Source organism: Passer domesticus, chromosome 10 (genome assembly GCF_036417665.1).
Source record: "Passer domesticus isolate bPasDom1 chromosome 10, bPasDom1.hap1, whole genome shotgun sequence".
Classification (NCBI taxonomy): domain Eukaryota; kingdom Metazoa; phylum Chordata; class Aves; order Passeriformes; family Passeridae; genus Passer; species Passer domesticus.
In genome coordinates, this window is record NC_087483.1 from 16,806,288 (window position 1) to 16,832,583 (window position 26,296).

The 26,296-nt window shown below is 38.7% G+C and overlaps 1 protein-coding gene across 3 annotated transcripts; it reads right to left on the minus strand.

Moving 5' to 3' along the window:
• On the minus strand, positions 1-26,224 carry TRAK2 (trafficking kinesin protein 2). 3 transcript variants are annotated; one of them, XM_064434051.1, is made up of 16 exons: positions 26,085-26,224; positions 19,958-20,275; positions 18,802-18,996; positions 14,353-14,423; positions 13,575-13,691; positions 12,209-12,418; positions 10,363-10,441; positions 8,557-8,687; positions 8,278-8,352; positions 7,521-7,658; positions 6,706-6,785; positions 5,828-6,031; positions 5,393-5,691; positions 4,785-5,063; positions 4,469-4,568; positions 1-3,942 (listed from the first exon to the last, which is right to left on the minus strand). In XM_064434051.1, exons 2-16 carry the CDS (start codon positions 19,992-19,994, stop codon positions 3,264-3,266), a joined length of 2,694 nt encoding a protein of 897 aa, XP_064290121.1. In that variant the 5' UTR covers positions 19,995-20,275; positions 26,085-26,224; the 3' UTR covers positions 1-3,263. The 3 variants fall into 3 exon arrangements, with proteins under 3 accessions (XP_064290121.1, XP_064290123.1, XP_064290122.1); XM_064434053.1 differs by lacking the exons at positions 18,802-18,996; positions 19,958-20,275; positions 26,085-26,224 and adding an exon at positions 17,598-18,736; XM_064434052.1 differs by lacking the exons at positions 18,802-18,996; positions 19,958-20,275; positions 26,085-26,224 and adding an exon at positions 16,645-16,828.
• Between the last annotated feature and the right edge of the window lie 72 nt (positions 26,225-26,296).

Consider the following 26,296-nt stretch of genomic DNA (forward strand, 5'->3'; position numbering starts at 1 on the left):
TACTGAAAAATGGCATGTTATACATGTTTATTATCAAATTTACATTCCACTATGAAACAAGAGTAAGTGCAAAAAGCAGATGGAAAAAATACCATGAAAATCCCAGACTGTTCAAACACTGTGTGTAAACCCCTCATGTAACAGCCACATGAAGCCCAAATGCAATTATTTTTATTCCCTCTCTGTTGCTATTTGACTGCAGTAGATTTTTAACTTGGATCACAGGTATTTTGAGCATGCAGGTATCACTGAGTTTGTTAAAAACTAACAGTGAAACTAGAAAGCTTTAAGTTTGTGCTTTAAGACAATTGGAATAAGGTAAATACAAGAATTCCCTTCTGTCTCTTGTAACTTGCACAAACATGAGTAAGTCCTTTCTAGCATCTGTGTTTGACTCAAACCTGCAAGATAACAGAACCCTACCAAAATGTAATTCTCCATTCCTCCTAGGTCTACCTCTACTCAAACCAAAGATCTGGTGCAGGACGTCAGCCATTCAAGTTTGTCACTTCTCACCTCTCTAATGGGAGACAATGAAAGCCAAATCATTCCTAGAATCATGGTAACTTCTAAAATGTTCTCAGAAACACATGTTGTTAAAACAGGTTTATCTTCCAGGTTTTGGCACAAAATGGTAAACTTGGAAGAATTATTGATTTTCCCTGTTATTGCAAGCCAGGCTTGCATATCCAAACTGTGCATGACTATCCAAAGGCATAAATGCACGACAGAATTTGAACACTGCACCACAGCATAAACCAATTGGGTAAACACACACAAACACCATGGTATAGAGATTCTTCCATTTTCTTTTTGCCTTATCTGATGATACACCTCAGCTACAGAACAAACTGACCTCTCAACATCCACAGCATTGTTTGAACTGAGCCAGTTTATATTGTTGGGCTATGAATAGGGAAACGTCCCCAAGAGAAACATGCATTTCATTTATATGCTTGTAGATTAGTTTTACCTGAACCATGGTCTGCCAAAGGAATTCTGCCTTAGCTGATTTGCTACTCTGCTGATCCAGTGGCTGGAGTTATCTCATGAAGCTGTCAGAAACACAGTGTAGTACCTTCAAAAATTTATCTGTAACTCAGGTATTCCTACAATAAACACATAAAATGGACGGACTTTTGACATGCTACACACTTCTCTGTTGGTACCAAACTGTCTAAGCTTTTGCTAACTCATTTCCCTGGAAGTTAGAGATACACAGCAGACATATCCGTCCCAGGCCACTGGAGACCAACATGGCACTCCCTCCTTTCACACTTATCTTATGTAGCTAGGCAGGACACCATGTGCAGCTAAGTACATACAAACATAAATACTGACATGAAAAAATTAAATATTTTTCACTTAAAAAACAAAATTAACCCGTATATAGTCTTTTAAATAAAATTCACCTTTTGTAAGTGTAAGATTTTGCTTAGAGAGCAAAAGGCAACTCCAGGAGTTCCGGAATATTTCTGTGCGCTGCTGACAGACAAGCTTCTGCTAAGAATCCCTGTGCAAGTTTGAAGTGGTTACTCCTTCTCCTTTTACAAAACAAAAATATCAAAGAGTCATCACAAGATCTAAAGAACTGTATAATCAGAAAGGCCACATTACAAATTTCCTATAAACAAGGTTAGAAGCTTTCTTTTCCTGCCCTACTCCATTCACCCCTGCAACAATGAGGGTGCTGATTATGGAGGATGTGCCTAGTGGCACATGCAAATCAGTGTGATTGCACTGATGCTTCACACCACACCCCCAGACAGCTGCCAGCTATACCCCACTCACATGGTAACAGGCAAGGTAAACTTAACTGCTTAATCTAATTGTATGGAAACAAATCATTTTATAATGTTGATAGGGACAGTGAAAATTTATATAAAGACTAAGAAGCTGTTTCTATTCAGGTCACTAGCAAAGACAACTTTTTCTTAAGTTACACAAAACATCTGTTGTAGATTGTTCACTTGTGATTAGAATCTTGTACAGGAAGGAATCAAAAAAGCAGCATGGGCAGTAATATTTTTATAATTAACACTCAGAAACCAGATTTCTAAACTGAAGTTCTTTTTTGAGTTGGAAAGTCTGCCTCAGCTATGTTCAGAACCACACTCCCTCACTGATCACTGGATTTCAATAGTCAGTAAAATGCTACAAAGAACACTAGCTTTTTTTCTTCCTGTTTCTATATAGACACTGGCAACTTCTGCTCTTAATGAAATATTTTAAACAAAATCCTGCTTAAAATGAGAAATAATTGAATGAAAGGCATAAAGTTTACTGAGAACTCTCAAATATACAGAATGTGTACTTGGCAAGACAAGAGGCAGTTTTCTGAACTTCCAACAATTTCCTTGAAGTATATGCTCTCCATTTAAATCTTTTAAGAAACCCTGAATCAAGCACCTAGGGTTTGTTTCCTTTTGTAATGCTGAAATGTGCCTGAGATATTTGTGTGTGTGTGCACAAAACTATCCTCATTTAAATAGATGCACACTACATTTTGGAAAGATTTCTTAGCTGGATGTTTTCACCCCAATACACACTTTTCTGCTTCTTAATTCTTATTCATTGCACATTTCTCTGTGTGCTTTGTTCACAATCTGGAAAAAAATTAACTTCTGTTAATGCCTAACTAACACAATTGCACTCTTTCAAAATATAAATCCTGTGTTTGTAAACCGAAGTATTACTTTCTTACACAGAGCTACAGATTCTCTCCCCTGCTTCTCAAAGTGAGGAGTTCAAAAGAGCACAGTTACTGAAATGGAAAATAAAAGAATGAAAAAAAAATCAAGGTTTTCATATTTGTTTGCTACAGAGAGGAACTTGGGCTGATAATGCTGGTCAGACTGATTGTTATTTTAATGTTATATTTAAATTATGTAGTCTGACAGCAAACAACTAGTAAATACTATGGGTGTATGATGGAAAAAAATAAAATGCCTACACATACAGGTTAAAGGGTTAAAACACTGAAAATGTCTACAATAGTCTTCACTTTTGACAAAGTTAAGACAAAATGCTGAAGGGGGTCTTGAAATAAAGCTTTGGTTTTACCTTTCTATCTCCCACAAAAACCTTCTTCCTCAAACCCAAGCAATGTTCCTTTGCTCCTTGGTCCCAATGCTTGTCTCTCCCACATTGTAACATGCACATGCCTTCTCCAACGTTTCTGTAACACACCTAACAATGCCTGTACTGGATGTTCATCCCTCAAATGATTTACTGTGCTCTAAGTCAAACACCTTTCAGGCCAGTTAGTCCTCCTTTAGTATATCCATTTTTGATGACTGTGTGCAAACAGGAGCCCCCAGTGCTCCAATCATGGCTGGAAGACTCTGGTTTCTTCTCAGTCCTGCCATTAAGTTGCTACCTGCATTTAAAAACCCAGCTGAGTCCTGCCTCTTCAAGCCAGCTTCTGGCCCCTGATTCTTGCCATGGTCCTGTGTTTCAGGGGGCTTGATCACCCTGGCAATGCCCAGCCTCTTCAGTCTGTCCACGAGGCTCATCTTCAGCTGGCCTGCGTCTGGGACGTTACGGGAGGGCTTTAGGCCATACATTTCCTGCAAAAACGTTTCTGCTGGTCGAGAAGCCAGGAAATTCTCGGAGTGATGCACTCGAGGCTCAAACAGTGGGGGGGAAGGACAAGGTGAACGCGAAGGAGAATTTGGTGGAGTGGAGGGAATGGGAAGAGTTCGGGAGGGTTGCAGCAAAGGCAGTTTTTCTAACATGGGGCTGTCGTAAACCTTGGCAGAGATGCCTCGTTCCTGCAAAAGTTTAGCCAGGCTGCTTGTGCTGCTGAAAGTAGTAGTTGAGTCTCTTCTGTTGGTGAGAAATTCTCCAATACTTAGTCTGTAAGGAATGGCTGGAGTGCTCACTACTGGGTTTCCAGCACTGCTGCCAGTATTCCCCAGTGAAAATGAGGCACCCATGGAGCTGAAAGAAAATAAAAATTAAACAGAGAATACACACACATTAGATGTTTTTATACCTGCTCTTCATTTGCCTTTTAGTATACAGAAGACTCAAGAAAAACCTTAACTATTGCTATCAGCTGTGACAGCTTCAGTACTCAGAATTACTGTTCTGCAAAGTATCAATGAATTTACCTTCTGTGACCACCTGTACTCTATTACATATAATATTAACATATTTGTCCAATTAATTTTAAAAAATAACAGAATCAGAAAAAAAATCAGCATAGAATCTTTCTTTCCACAACAGCTGTATGATACAAGAAAACTGCTACTTAAGAGTTAAAATGTAATTAAAGTTACCTTGTTTTAACTCTCAGTCCACAGAATTCCAAGTTTTCCTTTGTAATTACAACTATTTTTATTAGTAACATCCCACATGCTGCCTAACTGCCTTAGTATTTTTAAAACTGGTCCATGTATCAAAAGCCAAAAAATAACTGTTTAATCCTACGCAGCAGCATTCAGGATGTTAGCAGTCCTCATACCTGGGAGTAACTTGAGTGACATCAGATGGGTGAAGGATCCTACAGGTAGTGAAGGTAAATGTGGAATTTGTTGAAGATAGACACTTCCCTGGATTTGAGGCTGAAATGTGAAGAATTTACATCCATTAAGGGTAAAAATAAAGACATACAAGAATGAATCAATGTTTAAGACAATGTTATTATCACCACTAATTTTTTGAGTCCTTTTTATTGAAGTAAAGAACAAGAACTGCATTACCACACAGTCAAATACTTTCCATAGAGAAAAGGACACTGCTATATAGACTCAGTAAGAAACACTAACCATGCTTCTTACCAGTGAGTGGTACTGCTGCTGAAGTCATAGGTGGCAGGAAAATGCCTGCCGCTGGCTTTGCCGATGCACATTTCTTTTCCTCTGGGAAGGACTGTTGTGCTTGAAATGTTATACCTCCCTCACCCTCTTCCTCATCATCTTCCTCCAGGTCAGAGATGTGGTGCACAGTATCATCAGACAGAGGGGTAAAGCCTTTAGTAACAACGCCTGGTCTTGGGTCAAGAATGGTGCCGAGGTTGGGCCGAGCAAGCTGCTGCCAATGAAAAAGGGTCTGAGATCCTGGTGTGACAAAAGAGAAGAGATTCAGAGAGCCATTACCTACTACTGTACCAAGCTACAAGAAGGCATTATAAAACCAAGTGCAGTTGGCTGGTGCCCACACTGTGATCCACACATCCACTGGACAGCAATGCCAAGAAGCAGCCTAACACTTAGCACCCTCTAGGAAAGCCAAATAGGAAGCAATGCTGATGAACTCACTGCATGGAGCCTACCAAATACTACTGCTTCCTGTTACTGCACATCACACCTAGCTATACACATGATGATTTAGCTGGCAAATATAAAAGCCTTTTCTGCTAATGAGAAAAGGAAGCTCATCCTCTTACCTTCAATGGGTTTGACAATTTGCAACTTCTCTGGTAGGAGAACACGGAGATTACTAGAGCTGGCAGAGAGATCCGTCAGTTCTGAGTTTGTACTTGGGGAAAAAGAGCTTTCTGTTGGTGTACTGCAGCCACTAGCCTCTTCTTTCTGCTCAGCCAGCAAATGCATTTTTCGGTCCCACTCCTCCTCGAAGAACTGCTTCTCACTCAGGTAGTTCTGACGACGCAGGGAGAGCCTGTGCAGAGCTGTGACCAGGTCATTGTCTCCAGGGGTTCCTGGCTGGCCAGGACTGTGAGTGTCTCTGTGAGAAACAACAAACAATATCAGATATTAAGCCCATTAAATTAACTATTTCTCTATTACAGAGCAGAAGTCCAGTCTGGGTTTAGTTTTGAATCAGTTATTTTCAGAAGAAGGTAACAGGCTGTGCTTCCTACTTCAGATTCTTCTCAGAGCTGCTCCCTGGGACCACCCGTGCGTGGCTGTCCAAGTGGTGCACACCAGACTGGAAGGGCTTTGCTGTCATAACAGCACTCGAGCGATTTGATCCAGGGATTGGCAATGGGGCAGGAAAGGAAGGGGAGCGGCCACGGATGATATTAGCAACCTTGACAGTGTCAAACACTCGCTTCTGTTGACTCCTGTGGAAAAGACAAACAAAGAAACGTGGTTTTCAGAAGCAAAAAAGATATATTAAAGAAAAATCTCTGAAAAACAAAGTTTTAAAAGTCTGTGGAGACCCCACTATAAGATGTTCAGAAAAACATGATTGCCTAAAACACTCATGTCTCCAGGAGATCTACTCTATGACCTGAAAGATCTGAACCACTACTGATAAATGCTTTAGAATATTCAAAAGTATGTATTTTATTTATTTAATTTATATATGCTTTCAGAAACACATATTTAGTTTATTACTCCTTGCTCAGGATTATGAGATCCAAGAACAGTCTTCAGGGTTTTGAAAACTGTTACGTATCTTTCAGCTATAATGTCATTTGTCCAGCAATTTTTCTATAAGCATTAAACAGGGTAAAACTAGTACTGTGCATCAGAGAATGTGCATCAAAAAGCCTCAAATAAAGAATGAAATAACATCCTTTTAGCAATTCCCAGCTTCTTCATAGAATCAAGTAAGAATAGCCAGTTTCAAAATTGAAAAGACTACCAAATACTACAAACCTTTTTTTATTTACAATGAAAACATTATAGAGGGAATATATGCATTTATGGAGTCCCAGAAATCCATTTCACCTTAATTAACACAAGTCTATGGATAAATACCAAAATAGCACACGGAGATCTGAAAACATACTTTTGCTTGGAGAGAACAGATTCATCAGCCTGACTCAATTCCTTCCGCATCGTCCCTTCAATTTCTGCTGCAAGGGAATCCTAGAGAAAAATGGAAACCATAAGGGTTGACAAATTAGATTCAAATTAGATCTTCTTTCTGGTAATTTTAGCAGAAAATATCTGTAAAAATTACTTTTAACAATCAGCATTTGTTTGCCCTGTATCAGTATGCTTTGGACAAACCCTTCTGCCTCTGGATGAAGGGCATGTGGGACAGTTTTCCACCATGTGTACCAGGATGGGTTCAGTTTTCATTAGCAATATCTGCTTTTTATTTGTGTTTCTTTATGTACTCTGTACATTGGTTGCTTTAGTTAAGCTACAATTTTAAGAGCACTTCTTACAAGCGTACATGAGTGATTCTGTACACACAGAGCAACCAACCAAAGCCTGAAGAATTCCCAGATATTTTGAGTATGTGAGATGCTGTTTCTTAAAGAAACATTGTTGAGTTATAAAATTCACACCAACATCAAACAAGACACTAGCACAACTGAGCATAAGTTATAGAACATGCCAATTCCCTTATTAAACAGAAGTGACATATGAAAAGGAAAAATAATTGCAGTGTCACAATATGCCAAGTGAACAGTTAGTTTCCAAACTGATTTCCTAAATTTCTCCCAAGTGTACACATTGAAGAATTGAAAAACCAATAGATGAGCTCCTTTGCCTACTGCAAAGTAGCTCTGGCTGCAGTTCCTGCAAAGGCTGCTGTGCTCCTAGGGCTGCTGACTGCCACAGCTGTGTGTGTCAGCTAGAGGTGTTGGTTACCACAGGAAATGCTCCACGGGACTGCGAGTGGCAGAGACAGGCCACAGAGCTGGCTCTGCTGCGCAGCAACTTCACTTCTTCCTGCGACTCGTGCAACATCCCCAGACACTCTGCATTCCGATCTTGAAACTCATGGAGCTGCAGGAGAACAGAGGCCATCACATGATCTCTTCAGAGAAAAGGCAGAGTGAAACTGAATGAAGTCCTACAGTAACCTAGAATGGCTGATTCAATCGACACTGTAAGATTCTTTCAGCTACAGGGCACATGCCCACAACTGGAATGGACAGTCAGCACAGCACCCGTAGCAGTTTTAATGACAAAGCACAAAGATTCAAAAGAGGAAAAAGTATTATGAAATTCAAAGGAAAATACATTGAAAAAATGCAGATACACTAACTACTGATGCAAAAGAAGCAAAAAAAAGAGAACTGCCTTAAAATCTAATGAGCCACAGTACTGCTGACACAATCAGTAATCACACTAAAGCACTCTTTTTTTCATAACTAAGAATAGTAAGACCTCTCTATTTGAAACATACTCCTTGCCTTTTATACTCCTGTGAACTACAAAAATATTTGTGTAGGGTTAAGTAAAATAATTATTCCTTTCCTCCAATCATGAGACTTAACACAATGAAAGATTGAAATCCTACATAATTAAAAAGCAGTAGTTCCCACTCTCTCTGTTTTCTTTCTCCTGTATTCTATCTATTCTATCTATTTACCTAAATGTATATTACACAAGTCTTAAGTACCTCTGCTGTCAGTTGTCTCTGAGCATCTTTGGAGGCTTGTAGGTGAAGTTTCAGCTCCTCCTTCTCAATCACATTCTGAAAGCACAAAAAGGTGCTCATCATTTTCTCAGCTGACTTCCCCGAGAGACTGATCCTCTGCCAGACTTTCCTGGAGCAGCCACTCTCTTGCAGTGCAACCCTGTGGCTTGCCAAGTCAATTTTTGCCTGCTGTGAGCACTGGCACACACATGCTGCACAGACACCTGTGCACACACGGACACTTTATCAGCATTCCCTTACTTCTTTGAGTTTATGCTGAAGATCAACAATCTGGGACAAAAGGGATGAGATCTCTTCCTGGTAGCGAATCACCTCCTCACTCTTCTCTGACAATTCCTCTGTTATCCTGGAAATCTGAGCATTTGTTTGCCCTACAAAACACGAAAGGAACTTAGTCAAGATTTTCTCCCACAAAAAAAAACCAAAAAACCAAACAAAAACAACCTCAAGCCAAACTTAAATCCCAGAAAGGACGAGTGAAAGTAAACTGTAACAATCTGCAAAACCACCAATTCTCTTAGGAAATCAATTCATAATACATAAATTAGGTGCCTTAGAACATCCATAAGGAAAAGACTAACAGTGGGGGAAAAGAGTTAATTTCAAATGCAGGTATAACATATTAAGAACTAAGCATGCAGAATCTGAAATACACATGATCAGTATATGAAATGACCACAATAAACTTCAAATAACATAATGACTCATGACCAAGGCCAGACTTGGAATATGCTGGAGAAGTCTGGTTCTGAATTAATTTTGTTATTAACTACCATTGTAAGCAAAGGCATTTTGTCAAACCTTGTCAACTGTAACATACACTCTTGATCCTAGTCACTATCTATTCCCCAAAGATCCACTGAATACAATTCCCTGATTTTTATTTTTTTTTGCCTTTTAGCAAGCACTCAACAAAGTGAGATGACAAAGCAACTCCAAGAGCTGAAATATTTTTATGCAATTAGCCTTGTTAGTACACTTGTCCTGAAAGCATTGCAAAGTCATAAGGAAGTCTGACCAATCTTGCGTAAAGGTCACACTACAACTTTAGTGCTTGTTGTACCTCACACATTTACTGCAGAACAAGGCCCTGCTTATGGCCTGTGAGCATTTAAGCTCAGTCAGATACCTTTTTCCTGAAAATGCAAATTTTAAAGCTGTAGGCAACACAGCTTTAGGAGAAGATTCTTTCCGTGAATCTAAATTACCTAGCATGCCTACTCATGCTATAGAATTGAATAAAAAATTGAACTCACAGACATTCTCACTGAAGAAAAATAGAGAGCATATTTGAACTAACTCCTATTTGCAAAAGATGCTTATTTTCTCAGTGGGATCAGAGTAAATTAATCAACTAAGTATCAACTCATAATATTTTAGGGCCATCTGTAACAAGAAAAATACAGCAGCAACCCAGTCTTCTTTATGGGGGTTGTAGAGAAAAAAGTAATTTTACATATAATTTAAGGTTATTATGCAGAAAGGAAGTAGTACATATCAAATGACTACAGATTAAAAAAGTAACTGTTATTTATTGTTTCAAAATACTTAGCATGGGTTTATGTAAGAGTAGCTGCAATTCTTTGCAAATAAGCAGTCCCCAAAGCAAATACAAACAACTGCTCTAGACAAATTAAGCCACTTGCTGATTTAAATGCTTTGGTTCATAGCATATATTCTAAAACTAATGTGTTCATAGTTTTAAAGGCTATACACTGACCCATTTCAGTGTCAAGTGTGCTGAATATACAAGGAGAATATTTTTTTATTTTATAGTGTCTGTAGGCTTCAGTCCAGAAAGTTATAGACATCACCTTTTATATTAATCTTCCCCTTCTAAACATGACACACAGAGCTGAATTTGAATGCCAGAGTGAAACCTGATGAAATACAGAAACAACCTTGCACTTGGGCAAAGGGCAAGACTTCAATGATTGGCATAAATTACTGAAGCCCATTTCTGGATTCAGGATTAACTAAGAAGGTGCAGGCACTAGGTATTTCACCTACCATCCTGCCATTGCAAAATACAGCCTGGATACTCACGGAGTTCTTTGACACAGTCATTGACCAGCTGCTGTTCCTTCTCTTCATATGTAATGGTTTCTGACTTCAGATGGCAAGCCTGTGAGAAAATTATTCATTTATCAATAACAATTTCAGTTTATCTATAATGTTATCAATTTTTACTTCTAAAATTCTTGCAACTGAAGAGTCTCCCCTCTCTTTAAAAATTCTATGCAACTGTGTTTCCCATCATAACCTGTTTCCCAGAATTTTACAGGTGTTTTATGTGAAAGACAGACAGACACATGAACAAAGCCTGATCTCTTGGCTCTAATAAAAAATTGTTTGAAAAAGATGTAATTTGGTAGGGAAAATGAACCAAGACAGAAATCAGAAATAAGCAATTTAATTTGCTTAAAAAAACTTAAGTAAAAAAAATGTTTGAAAACTGACTGATGTTAGCCAACTCTCTTATGGCACTGAAAAGCTCTTAATAGAACAGCTTTTCTCCATATTCCCAACTTGTCTATTTAGACTACATTTTCTGTGAGAGACTGAGTATGACAACGTATCTAAACAATATGAAGCACAATATGAAGATTCCCACTTCTCTTTTGATTGTGAGGATGGTAATATTAAATTTAGCACAGACAACTCTTCTATACTCAGGACTGTTTGCCAGTAAGGGACTCACACTGTAAAACTCAGCAAATGGTTTTAAAGATTATCCCAGCAAACAGTACATTTACACAAGTGCAGGCAAATACACTTCTTTACATAGTGCTGTCACAGGAAAAGAAATAAAAAAGCAAATAGAGGCTCATTGTAATTGAGGCTATTTCAATTCACTGAAGGTTATGTTATATCACAGAATGATTGAGACCTGGCTGGTCTGTAAAGTTGTGCAATCATATACAGGCTTAGGAGCAAAACAAAGGCAATCTAATATTTCTTATCCTACAGCACTGCTAACGTATCCAGTTGGTCTTAGGGAGTTTTAGGAAGAATGTGGCTCTCAAGCTGAGTATTTTGGAGACAAAAGAAGAAGTGTTTTCCTAATACACAGAAATGTATTTTACAGACATTAAAGGAATCTAGTCTAGTACTGGTATAACAAGCTTATATTGGGAAAGACTCACATAAAAAAGTCAAAATACCACATACACACACAAAATTAACAATTCTCACCTTTCTTACAAAAAACACCCCCTTTTCTTAAAGGCAACAAAAATATCCCAGTTTTAAACAATGTCCTATTTTACAAGTTCCACTCTTCACTACCAAAGGAAAGGCACTGCATCCGTTGACTCCAATTCTTGGAACCTTTGCTGTTGGTTCCATTTTATAGCCATTTTTTGTCTGGCCATTTAGTCTCTATCCTTCTAATTGCATGTCTAGTGCCTGTATTCAAGTTTTACACATATGAGAGACCAGTTAAAATAGAGAAACTAATCACAAAGTCACAACTAAGTGTGTCTTTAAAATAATTTAAGTGGAAGCTTATTAACCCTTAAATACCTTCTGACAAAAACAAGCACAACAGAATGGAATTCCCCAAATACTCCTGCTCATTGCAGTCAGATTTATGTCAAAACAAACTGCATGAGTTTGAGGGCCTGATGTGTCCAAGTACTTTCTCTGGGTGCTTAGATATTGTCCCATGCTTTTTCACGTACCACAACTGCACTGAGAACAGACTATCAAAGAACTCTGGAGACAATGAGGAACGAAGAAAGCAGAAAGATGTGGGCAGGGAGGGAAAGTGCTCAGGGATGATTTGCATACAGTGACACAAAACAGCCATGTGCTTTAAGAGAAACCCTGCTGCTGGATTTGGAACCCCCTGATTTGTTGCACACTCAGCACTGCCCTCGGTGGGATGTACCTTGGATCGCAGAGCCAGGTTCTCCTCCTCCAGCTCTCGCAGTTTGTCCTGCAGGACATCCAGCTGCAGGGGATCGTGGCACACAGTGAAAGACTCGTTGAAACGCAGCGGTGTGGAGCAGCTGGAATCCGTCTCGCTCTCCTCAGAAGCGATGGAAACGATACGCAGCAGGTCATCCTTCTTTGACAGCTCGTGCTGCAGCTGGTTAACCTAGGACAGGTGAACATCACCACCACGTGAAACACACTTTACATACACAATATCACACTGCATTATTTATCCAGCCTCTTGAACACCACTGCTCCTGAATAGCTCACTCCTCCATTTATTTACAAGAAGTTCTCAAAAATCATAATTTTACCACTGCAAGAGAGACCAAAGATTCAAGACAGCACAAAAATTAACAATAGAACCTACTTTTTAAATAGTGTACTGCAAAATCATTTTCCAGCTGCCTTGATACATTATTTCATTTTAACATGCTAGCTATCACTTTGATTATGACCATTACTCTGATTGTTGAGTTCCTGGAGAAAAGGACTGAGGGACAACCATTTTAAGTGTACAGAGTGGTATTTTCCAGTCTGCACACTGAATGACCCATAGGACAATTAAAAACAAAAGAAGAGATAGATATCATTTAGATAAAATCTATTTTGCTTATCTACATTTTTATATGAATACCCAAGTTTATGCAGTCCTACAGCTGATTATGAGTGCATCCTTGTCACCAGCACACTGTTTTATACAAGCAGCTGAATCCATTTCACTGTAGCTTACATCTCTTGACCACAGGGTTATTTGTCAACTATTTAATTTTTTTTTTAAGAAAAAAACCCAAAGAAAATGTTAGATCAAGAATTTGTGCTTACAGGAAGAGATGGAGTGAAGATCTTGATCAAAATTCACTTTTCATTACGCTTTATTTATTCATTTACTCTTAGTGTAAGCACCCCACTAATCAGCTCAGTTTCTGTTTCCTCACCTGTGAAGTTATGTAGCAGCTCATGTCAGATACCAATCTCTTATTTTGACTTATATTAGTCCATTTTTAGTTTAACAGTGGGAAATCAGATCTATGGTCTAATATAACCTAATGATATCTAACATTCTTATAATTTCTCAGTAATTACAATATGTTGTCTTCATATTCAATTCCTGGACTGCAAAAAGTGATTGAACAATGATTAGGAGAATGACATCTAAGCACACTTCTGTAGTCCAAGAGCACCAATCACCCCAAAATGATATATTTCTATTAATCCTCTTACCACCATCATAAATGGAAAAAAAAAAAGAGAGAAAAAAATGGGAATAAATAAAATAAATAAATAAAGGGAAAAAAGAAAGAAAAGCAACCACTTACTCTGTCTAGAGTTTGTCCTAACTGTTCTTCCAGTGCTTCATTCTGCTCCATCAACAGATGGTTTCGCTTAAGGAGGGCTTGTCCAATTCGTGCTGCCAGTTCCAGGTCCCGATCCTTCTGCTCACAAAATGAGAAAAAATGTTTCCTTTTGGTCATGTAAGGTTTAAATTCAGAGTATCTTTAGATTCTCCTAGATATTGCTCAATGCATCTGGGATCCCCCTTCACTCTCAAATGGATCAACACTGTTAGAAAATTATTAATGCTTCATCACTTGGATCCAGAACACATCTATAACTGTGTTTTTTGATACAGCATATTCTCTTCCACAGTCAATTGCAGTAACAGGAGGGGAAAGCACCAAACCTGAGGACAGTTTTGGGTTTTGTGCTGAGTACAAAGATTACATGGGCTCTGTTCAATCACACACACACACAAAAATCACACTTACTTAGGCCTGTGGCCTTCCCAGAGACACTTTATCCAGAACAGACTGCTCCGCATAAACAGTGGTGAAAGGGTGGAAGCAGAGGAGCAACAGGAAATCAGAAAAAAGCTGTTTCTTTCTTATGCTCCCTGGCTTCATGGGTGCCCATAGTTTTGTTACATTTTGTTTCTGAGGTAGTGCAAACAAATGGGCAGCAGAATTCTCATTACCCATGTGTTTGATAAGCAGCTCTTGAAGATAACTGAATGAAAATGGTCAGCAGCTGCACAAAACCCTCCCTCAAAAACATCCCCCCACCTGCTTTAACACAGCGTGACAGAGACAAGCATACCTCAGCTAACAGACGTTTGACCATGTCAGCTTCACCGTAGTCTTTCTGCTCCCCATTGTCTGTGCCAAGAACTGAAGAGAGACAAACATGCTTATTTTATCAAAGGAAAGACAAGAGGACAGTGGGAAGTGGGAGAGCTGAACTCAGAGGATGTTTTTTATATACAAACACAGTAGCTGGTTGATGAAGCTAGCAGAGGCTATGAACATGCATCTTCAACTTCAGAAATGTGAAACAACACTCATTTGGGAAACTGATAAACGAGGTAATGAACATTTGCACCTTTCAGCAATGTTAACTAAGACCTGAGGTGCTAGAACATCTTTCAAATTTAGAAAAAGGAGAAAAAACTCCTCAGAACAACTTTTTGAATACAGCTAAGCAATTGAATCCTCCAGTCTGCTGGGGAGAGAAGGAGGAGTATATTGGAGAATATCCAAATACAGTTAAACACATACTTTAACCCTGAAGCAAAATTCCCACTAGGCTGTGTGACAGCTGTATGCAGGAAGCATGGAGACCCCTGAGACAAGTCATGAAAAAGCATTTATTAAGGGTTTGACCATCTTGGAAACAATTAAGAAGCAATGAGAAAATATATGTTTGAGTTTTAGACCTAGCAGTAAATGCTATCATAGTAATCAAGTGACTCCAGTGTTTGAAGAGTCTGTAAAACTATTAAAAATCTGAGAAACAGTAGGATTGGAAAAACAGGACTGAGTGAGGAATAAGCAAAGCATGAAGGATTTGTGACACCTCTGAACAAAACACAGTGCTAGAACTGCAAAGCATTGGTTTGCTCTAGTTCGTGCCCTGATAAAAAGGTGGTAGAGTAACAAAGGCATCTTAATTACCTTGTGCAAATTTGTGAGATCCATCCAAGGAGGAGGAAGGAAGTTCAATAAGAGCTAGAGTGAGAGATAATGAAAGATATGGAGGGAAAAAAGAGAACAAAGAAGGGAAAGAATTAAAATGTAAGGAAATAGGTAATTTTCTGCCATGCATCTATCACAATCAAAAAATAAATGCATGTGCAAACATAGTTTTTACACTATTAACACTTTCTAAGTCCTTTTAGGGAATCATTTAAATGTAATTTTCTTCAGAAGCAGAATTACACATCTCTCTATCAGGTGATGAATGTTTGTGTTAAGCTCAGCAGCAATTTGCTCTTTTTGCTTTATGAAGTCAGGACCATTAAAGTGAAGAAGGCAGCAATATAAATTTAAGAATTACAGAAGTAATATGAATTCAAAATTAATTCCATCATCACTGAACTGCAAAATGGCATTGCTATAGATTTGATCTCAATATTTCCTCCACTCTTTCACCTTGTTTAAATCTCATTATTACTCTGAATACACAGTGGTATAGATTATCAGTTCTTTTCTTTGTTTTATTGAGGACTGCAGACTCAGTTATGAGATAGTACAGTGCCAAGCTAAAGTGCACACCAACTTTATTTACCTATGTTATATAAGCTGTCTATACCCTTTACATACATAATGCCCACAATTAACCTTTTAAAGCATAACACTACAGCTACACTAAGATCAAAACCATGTTGCATTTTAGTAACAGAAGAAACTTCTTTGTAATTTTGAAAGACAGGAGAACAGGAAGAACAACACAGAAGGAAAAGTTTTATTTTTTCTCTAAAAGCCTAAAAGAAAAATATATCAAAATACCAAACCAAATGCTTTTCATCAAGTAGATCAGTAAACATAAAAACCTAACACATGCTGTTTAAGCATGCAGGAGCTTGGAACTTACAGCACTGTCACTTATTAATTTTATTTCTAAGCAGGGAAAAAACAGAAACTCTCTACAAAATTTAAAGTACTTATCTATCAGTAGCATAAAATGCATTTGGAGGACAATTTTACTGTACTACTTCGCTGCTGATACTGCCTGCTGAAAGGGGGACTCCAAACTCATCTAACTTATTGGTATTTGGAAAATTCACTGCACATACATAACTAAGTTGCAGGCAGAATTTTACAGCTCTCCTGTGGTTAACTGCTCCTAGAAGATGACTTCAAGTTATAAGTTTCTATCCAGTCCCTTTAATAAAAATTTACACTAAATCCATACTAATTCCAAGGTTACTCAGGTAGATAAGTTCCTAAAATCAAGAGCAAGTATCTTTATTCTGATAACTAAAATCACAGAACCAACAGCTTTGAAACTTAGCTCTATATAAATTTCTGTATTTTCTCTCAGTACAGGATCAAAACTATACACAGTTTATTAGAATTCCCTCCTGAGAACACATGTACGTGCAATACTCACCTTGCCAACTGAAAGTTGCAAGCAACTCTTCATTTTGGTTAAAATTCTTGTTATGGAGTGCCATGACCCTTTATTCACACATACAAAATAGTTCCAAAGAGATCTTTTGTAATTCAGGATTTCTTACACTAGCACAGCTGAAGCAGAAAACACTCTTGCACCTCACTGAAAACACTGCCAGTGTGAACCCAATTGACAGACCTTCTTATAGACAGCAGGAGCCATAAAAAGAGGAGGAGCTCAAGTGCTGCAACTACTGTGTTGTTTTGAGGCTTTCTTCTCAACAACAAATTCACTCAAACCATATATTTAGCATTCTCTCTTGGAAAAAGTTATAAAAATATTTCCATACCTATATAGGGGAGGAAGATACACAGCTAACACCCCATGTCATGCTTCATGTCACATTTATTCCCAATTCCAGGCAACAAAGAAAGATTACAATTTCACCTAACAAGTTATTCAACATTAATTACAACTAGAATTTGATTTATATCTATATTTGTCTGGGACTCTCCCAGTATGTCCCTGTAGCTACTACTCTCAAAAAAGCTACTATGATTTCAAGAATAACTAATGTCTGGACAATTACTAGGCAACATACAAACTATACTTATCTTGAGTTTACATGACTCAGCAGTTACCAAAGTGTTCTTAAATGATACAAGAATTAGTTTTATATGTTATGCTTAACAGCTGTGTTTTAATTCCATTTCAGTCATTGTTATAAGAAAACATTTATAGCTTTAAAAAATCTGCTTAAAAAACACCTACAAGCAGTTCACTGTTTTCACAGGACACCTTCTCTATTTGAAAAAAACTTCCCTCTGGGAGAACTAGGAAGACAGTCCTTTCTGCAGTGCTTTGACAGCCAAATAATACACAACAGGCTTCATAAAAACTTTGTTGATAAAACCCCTCCCTGTCGCTGCAGGCTGGAAATGCAAGCTCACCCTGACTGAAGGTCCTTTTCGTCACACAGGTGAGGCGCCGAGCCGAAAGCTTCGGCAGAGCCGCGTTTCATGTCAAGCCCGGAGAGACTCTGATCCCACCTCTTTGTAATTAACACTCAGAGTACACACCCCACCAACCACACAACTGCTTCCAGTGAACTACAAAAGCATTCACTCGACTGTAAAATCTTTTATGCTTGCAGTATTAGTATCAGAAACAGTCTGAGCAATAAACATTAAGAGGCTTTCCAATTACTTTACACAGTTAAAAGAGTTCAAAGCCTTCAAGTTCAAGTCATAACAAGGTCACTCTAAATTGTTGAGTACTGCATTCTTGAGAGGTGATATTTTAATCTTTGTTATTCCTTTGCTATGCACCCTTGGGAAGTTTAAACTAAAAAGAACAATGACAAAAAAATCCTTTTAGAGGTGGCATGTACAAGGAAGAAGTAACTATTACAGATTGTATATAAATAACAAGTTCACTCTTCTCTGTGGTTTGTTCCAATAGTTCCAATATATGGAGGAAACAGGACTTCCCCATTTCTCTGAAGAGATTACAATGCATTCTCTTCACAAGAAAACACTTAGAAACTACAGGCAATTAAGTGTTTAATTATTTTGGTAAATTTCTATTCATTTGCTTTTTAACATATTACAGGTTTCTTCACGTGACTGAAGTTGTCCATTTTCCTCTCTATCATTTGATAGGTTTAGGAGTAAGTTACCTAGTATTTTCAGAACAGGAAGGCAGTGATCAACATTGATCTAGTACCCACCTATCTGCCATTCATTCCTTTTCTATCTCCAGAAGAAACCACTGAAAGCACTTCACAAACACTACTGACACAAAACATCACCAAATCAACAACGGCATTGTCAACATTCCTGGAAACAGAACTGCTTCACACTCATACCTCTTGTATGAGATATACATCTCTTCTAGCACAGTTCTAGGTTCCTGCCTCTTTTTCACTATCACATATTCCCGTTCTTACTTCAGTGTGTGATCTGATGATCAGGCAGTCATTAAACATCCTAAGTCAGTCATTACAACTGCAGTGTGAACCACAAGCACGTCCCCTGAAATCTGTTTTTTCTTCCACCTGTCCGAAGTTTTCCAGATTGGACCATTTCCTAATATTAACAGTAACTGTATATGTAGATTTTATCTTCAATATTTGGGAAATAACTACCGACTCACTCATGTAACGGAAGGAGTCCTCCTCACGAGCTGGAGAAGCCACCTCCGGCAGCCGGGCACGTCCAGCCACGGGCTGAAGCCAGTCTGGATTCTCATACAGGTACAGAGAGTCCACGCGTAACTTGTAATCCGGCAACTGCTCTTCCAGCATGCCCACCAGCTCCACCTCAGGAAGGTCCTCACTGGAGCACCCATCTGAAAGAGAGCAAATGCCACTAATAGTGCATTGTTAAATATATGCAAAATTCAACAGTGTTGCTACAGTACTATAAGTTTTTTGTACTATAAAATACTTCATAAATCTTTGGTAGATTTGGAAATAATGATTCCATACCAGACAAAATACCAGAATATGTACTGACACAGTGCTTGATTTATACTGCGATACTTGTAAGTTCCTCATCCCCAGCTCATCCCAAAACTTCCTGAAAAGATGGTATACTGTGTCCCTCCAACTTCCTGAATATAATGTATGTAATGAGTTTGAATTTCTATCTTTTCCTCTTCACTGAGCTAAAACACAAACCTACATTTTACCAGCTAAAGTCTCATTGACTTTTCATAGTGGTTGCACTTTCCTTTTCTGAAGGAAATTCACATTTTTCTTGTTCTTCTGTTTTATACATTAGTTTGATAATGAACATAGATGTAAAACAATCTTAAAAGTAAGCAAAATCAGCTGCACACTGCTTTGAAATCAGGGAACAAGTATAAAATTTCATTATCATCCTTATGGAATTACACTCTGAGAAACATGGTACTAAACCTCCTGCAATCAAAATTCAGCTCTTTCTGTGTTGTGTGTGTCCCTTAATCTCATCACAATTACTGCAAAAAACCCCACATTAATACTAAATTGGTAAAATACCAACGGTACGCAATGACTATCTCTGCAAGATTTCCACTCAGGATTAACATTATCTGCAGTATCTTTCAATGGAAAAAACATCAATTTTGACTATTGACAGTGAGAATTTTACAAACAGTATTTTACAGTGCACGGTGACTTTACAAGTGAGTCTAATATCACTGTTTTTGTTCCTCTGCAATATCACATAAGCAGTACAAAAAATGCGAAACCTAAGGTTGTCTTCAACCTTAGCTTTATGACATGTTAGACACATTCAAGATTTGTAACAGTAATTCTTCAACTTACCAGGGATGCTGTCCAAGCCCCTGGGATCAAAACTCATGAGTCCTTCCTTCACAGCTCACTTCCTTGGAAAGAGCACTCTGTAATCAAGCTGTGCACCATTCCTTTGTTGCTTTGGTAAAAAGATGGCTTTGGTTTAGAGACAGAGTAAGTGAGAGCCATCAATCCACAGAGACTCATAAATCTGGCATCAACTCACTTCTGCAGGCTGGCTCATAGTGCAGATCTACTGCCATCTTAGGACATGCCTATTTCATCTGGGCTACTGATCAGTAGAAGTATTTCATGTAAGCTTCACCAGCTTCTCAGCTCACCCATCACCTAAACATAAAACAAAGAGAATGCCAAGCTTTAACAGATTTCACTCTTACAAGGGAGACAGGTAAATTGGTGTGACTTTGTCTCTTTCAGTCTGAATTTCCCCTCTGTACCTTAATTAATTTTTAAAAAAGGCAAACAAGCATTTTATTTCCAGTTTACACAGTACATGTAAAAGGTAGCATTAAAACATGTTTTCTCCCTGCAGAAATCTCACCTTAAACATGGACTTGGTCAAATATCTCTTTGTCTGTACTATTAATCTTCTTTAATATAATATTTTGTGTATTCAGGTCATTCACTGAAATGAGGCATTTCCTTTTTATCCTAACAGACAGCAGCTCCCACAAAACAGAGATTTTCTACAGGCCACTACATTTATTTAAAGTGATGTAATCTAAAGGCAGAATTTTGAAAACATCACCCTTAACATTTCTATTGTTAAAAAATTTAAGTTTTACACAACCGTTTGCTTGAGTCTCTTTTCCTTTAGGAGTCTGTTAAGTAAAAATTGGACCTATCAGAAATTTACTTTGTGGATTGTGATAAAATTTGTGTTTTCTCTTCAGCAGGGACTCAGGTAAACCAGAAAATGAAACTACTGTGGCTGATTCAGATAAGCTATCAGAAGAGTTTAATGAAGTAAAAATACACTTTTCCTTTGCCAAGACTGATTAACCCCCTTCCATATAAATCAGTAGTTCTAGATGACAGAAAGACATAAAAAATGAAGAGAAAACAAGTGTCCTTTCCCTCCTCTTGCATTCAGTTAACATAAAATACTCTTAAAAGCCTTCATTAATTTCAATTTTGCTCTTAACAGTTTCCCCAAGATCTTCAATCATCAAGCACAACAATCAGAGGTTTGTTTTGCTGTCTGTAGCAACCTCTTATTTGACAAGATTAAAATGGACAGTGCAGGAACTTTTTAAAGCAAGCCTGGAGCCTGCCAGTTCATCTGCCCGTAGACTTTGGCAGGAGATCAAAAAAGAACTTTCTTCCATTAAGGTCAGCCCATGCTTGCGTGCAGTATCTTCTTGTTTTGTCACTCATTTCTTCATGTATGTAGCCTGCTTATCAGTTGTAATTATTATGCCTATTAAACACTTAATAAAAAAGAAAAACTTGGGATTTCAGAAACATTTTCTATCTGAATGTACATCTGAATGTACAACATTTTCTATCTGAATGTACACATGAAGGTGTTTCTAGCACGTATAAAAAATTTTCTAGAGACTGTTTTTTAAATGGATTGTTGAAAAGCATGAACTATACATATCTCCTTCTCTAACACAACTTAACACAGCATAGTAAAAGACAATTAAGAAGACTGCTGTAGGTCCACACAATTATTTTTTAATTAGAAGAGTCACTACACAGCTAGCCAAAGTTCAGCAGCATAGGACAGTTTCTTCACAACTCTAACTCAATCTTTTCCCTTTGAGTTTTAAAAATGTAAAAATGAATGTTGCTACTTCTCAAGATTGAGGTTTTAATCTCTCTTCTAAGTGCAAAGCAGAAGCACTATTTGTAATGGGTCAATCTCAGTTCAGCCAAGGCGGGGGGGGAAGGTGATTTGGCTAAATGTTTTCTGGAGCACCAGGCCAACACCAAGCTATTGAATTGAAAGGGCAAACTCATTTGTAAAACCTTTGAGAAGTTTACCAGATAAGCAAACACCATAAAAGTTAATGCTGGCATTTCCACTGCTTCTCATAGCTTCAGTCTCCTGTACCACGGGGCAACTTCTATAGACATTCAAGCACTGGGCAGTTCCACCCTCAAAGTGACTCCATGACCCTTCTACACTGCAGCCATAAAACTATTTCCTAACTGCAGATTCCTCCTGCAAGCCAAAACTATGATTAAATACATTTAAATAAACCCCATAAAATTTACAACGTGGCTTTAAAATATATGGCCATGCTATAAAAAGATGGACTAGAAATTAAAATTGTTAAATCATGCAGAAAGACATGCCCAAAAGAGAAGCTAGAAAACTTTCTCAGATACTGATTTAAATCTTTATTTATAAAGATTATTTCCACTGTCAATTTACTATATTCATTCTACACTGATCTACATCTTATCAGTTTTGTTCCCCTACTCCCTCATAGGCCAATTTCCCATTGATGTTCATGCCTTTTACTAACAGGTTAATTGAACATGGGAAAAACAAGGGAAATTCAAATACTGGAGAATAACCCATATGCAGGGGTGGTGCTCTCAGAAGGCTTTCTTCAAGGAAGGTTCACAAGAGATGAAAATATCTGACAACATTTTATACACATACCTATCCCAATCTGAGTGTTTCTGTACTCTCTGGATTCAATTTTACTCCCCAATGTGTGTCCCACGTTTCAGCTATCATTTGGCTCCAAACAGTGACCTAAAAGCTGGGGCACATATAGCACACTTCTTGTAGAAGTCAAAACTATTCCTGCACCTTCTGAATCGGCCCTACAGAATCCAAGTTGCTCTAAAGAGATTTTATAAATTTTTCCTTCAGTGAGTCAGAAAACTCTAGTGAAGATTAACTTGAAAAAGCAATACTGACTAAAGTCTTAGAAAAAGACAGTATAGTTGTAAAGCATTGAAAATTGTTCTTGTCTTTGTAAGTACCACTTTGAGCAATTTCAGATGGATGCAGAAAGATTTGGGACCCCTCAATGGAATATAATCCTGAATACCACTAGAGAAACTCTAATTAAAATCTGAATTATGAAAAAGGTGAGGGAGTTGCTTTACAACTGGAAACCACAGACAATTGTATGTGTTATTCCTTTGTGCACAAAGTTTAAAAGTATGTAAAATATTGGCATCTATATTGACAATATTCAAACTTCAACATAAACAAACTGTTATTCCTGCTATTCTTAATTTGTTGAGAGTAGCTGACTCCACACAAGTACTTGGAAAGACTAAACTAGGTCTGCTCCTCTGTACAATTCCAGGATGCAAGACATTAAACCACAAGTAACACAAACAAAATTTTGACAACAAAGAAGATTCTAACAATAAAGATCCTAACTCAATTAAGAGAGGAGACAACATTCACTTTCCAAGCCAAATAAATGAGCGTACTATTCTCAGATGCCAAATTTTAATGCCATGTAAGTATGCAATTAAAAAAAATTGCATCAAGTCATTAACACAGTACTTTTTCCATTGCTAAAATTGGAATGCTGTCAAGACAGCTAATAGCAATCAACATATTCTGCATCTCAAGGTTAATGAAACAGTTCTATTCTTATAGCAAACATGACCACACTGAATTGCTGCCAAAACATTCCTGGGACCAGTGCTCAGAAGCAGAGGCCAAATTCTTCAACACCATCCAGTAGGAGATGAAGGACAAAGTATTATCAACTGAAAAACAAATCTATGTGAACACAAACATTGCCTATCACAATTAACATTTGCTGTGTGCCTAACACCTGTTATTTTCAGCCAATACTATCCCTACAGAAATCTATTTAGTGCTTGTGTTGCTCTCATGTAAGGAAAAAATATTTTAAAGAATATGCCAACATAATCTTAAAACCAACTGTAATAATCATAAACAACCCTGCACCAGACTTTCAATCATTAAAAAATGGTATAAGAAGAAATTAAAAAAAAACCAAACAAAAATAACCCCACCCCCATTTCCTGGATGGTTTTTCTTCTGGGATGAGGGAAAGGCTTCAGGGGAAGAGGGGAAGCTGGAGCACACCTCTTGGAGAATGATGAATCACATGGGGTTCATGAAGGCAGCCACAACATTCCCTCATCCTGTTTTATCTACAGTTACACCAAACCAGGCTCACTTATTCTCTTTGTCAGTCATTTGTAACAGCTTAAGTTCTCCAAAGTGGCAACACTACCTGTTAAATACATGTACATATGCTTTATGTACATGTATACCTGCATACTGTTGAATACCACAGCTTGATAGCTGAGATTTATTTAAGTCCTACTCGTTTGGAGGTTGTCTATATCACCCTCAGTACAATGTAAAAACAGCAAATGCCTAATTGAAGTCTCCCTTTGTCTGAAACTATGAGTGTTACCTACATTAAAGACACTATGTTTTATTAATTCCTATTTTTTAACGTAAATGCACAATCAAAACATTACTATCTGTATGCATCTCTTCTTGCAGATTTTCTTTTTTCAGAAAACAATTATATATATATATGTAGCTATGTTATGATCTCAAAGGAATCAAGAACTATCATGAATTGCCTATTCGTTATAATATAAAATACAATAAATGCTCTTGAGGCATTCTGCTAATACCTCATTCTGCTAAGTTCTCTGCTAATATTTCATTATAAAGGTTGTAATCAGCTTTTTTAAAACTCAAGCTTGTTTTGTATAGAGTATGCTTGAAGGGAACTTGAATAACATTTAACTGAAATCACTAACTCTTTCAGTTGATGCGTGGCTGATCACCCTAAAAAGTCATTTCAGTTCCTTGACCTACACCCCAGCCAGTGCTGAGCATTTTAAGATATAATTCTGTGTTAGAATTAACCAAACTGATCTATATGACTCAGTCACCTGAATATCACTAGCAACCAAACCAGAAAAAAGGATGTCTTCTTTTTTTTAGCTATATCTGTGAAAATGCTCTATTTGTGTCTTCTTGGAAAACTGATCAATAAACCACAATTATCATTCCTGAAAGACAGCACTTCTACCACACAATATTAATTCCAGAAGCCCAGTATTAGAGGCAAACCACCATCAGGGAAGTCTGTGGTTTTCCAGTGCCCTTCAAACTACACTTTCAGATACTCATAACAGAAATTCGATAAACATATACAGCTCTAATAATCACACTGCCACTAGAGCGGAAAAAATTTAGGTATTGGAAAATATTTTTTTTCTATTTCACTTCAGTGTCAGAAGTGTAATTAAAAAGAAGTTCTGCCTATTTTTACTAAGAGCTACATGAAAGAACACAAGTATGCAAAAACAAACCTAAAATTGACTATTGCTCTCTAATGGTGCCTTAAGTTATTTATTAGTATATCAAATATCTGCATCAGACTATCATAATCAGTCAACAGTAACTGTGAAACATAACTAAGAAATAGGTGCCTATGCAACAGCTGAAGAGTGCATTAAAGATAAAAATACGAGCACGCCACTCCACATACATTTCTCCACTAGTATGGGCGCCGGAGAAAATGACACTTAGTGACAGATATTGGTACTCCAATAATCAGCTAAAATTGGAATTAATCAGCTGATAAAAAAGTAACCATGTAATTAAGGAGTTGCTAGCAGCCAAAATTTCCTTGCCTTCATACACAAGCAAGGCAAAGCCAAAATGTCACCGAGGGCTGTCTCGTGTTCGCGGTGACATGACCCTCCAGGGACCCGCTCGGCGAGGGGCACCCCGGGCCGCTGAAGGTCACCCCGGCACCGCCTGCGGGCACCGCCGCCCCCGCTTACACTGAATACACGGAGCTCAATACAGCGCTGCGTTACATTAAAGCATCACCACCGCCAAAAGAGTCCTGTCAGCTGCCAGCCCGGACAAGCGCCGGAATTGCTTCTCCGCCCGGGACCGCGGGGCCGGCCCCGGACACCGCCTCACGCTCGGTCCCCGCGCTCCGACCCCAGCCAGCCGCAGGAAAACCGCCGCACGCCCTACGCGGCCCGCTGTACCTTCCAGCCCGGGTGGTGCCGCGGCCCGGCGGGGAACGGCCCCAGGGGCGAGAGGAGGGAGGGATAACCCTCAGGGCTGTGAGGCACGGAGCGCGCCGCCCGCCCGTGAGGCGGCAGAGCAGCGCCGGCCCGGCGCCGAGTGCTCGCTTACCCGGCCCACGCTGCGCTCCCTCCGGCGCCGCTCCTTCCCGCCGCAGCCCCGCATGCAACACAACGGCGACTGAGGAAGCGCCCCGATGGCTTCCGCTCGGCTCCGGCCCAGAACTACAGCCCCCGGCGGGCCGCTGCCAGTGACGAGCCCCACAATGCGCCGGGCCGCGTGGTGCGGGCGGCCGCCGCCGCTGAGCCCGGCGGGGCCGGCAG

Excerpts from the sequence above, each read along its gene's own strand:
- TRAK2 (XM_064434051.1), bottom strand. The coding sequence starts at position 19,994 with ATGAGTTTTGATCCCAGGGGCTTGGACAGCATCCCTG. Across the intron at positions 8,688-10,362 it reads TGACTGTGTCAAAGAACTCC|GGCAAACAAATGCTCAGATT; the intron begins GTGAGTATCCAG and ends CGTGTTTTGTAG. Across the intron at positions 3,943-4,468 it reads GTCACTCAAGTTACTCCCAG|CTCCATGGGTGCCTCATTTT; the intron begins GTATGAGGACTG and ends ATTTTCTTTCAG.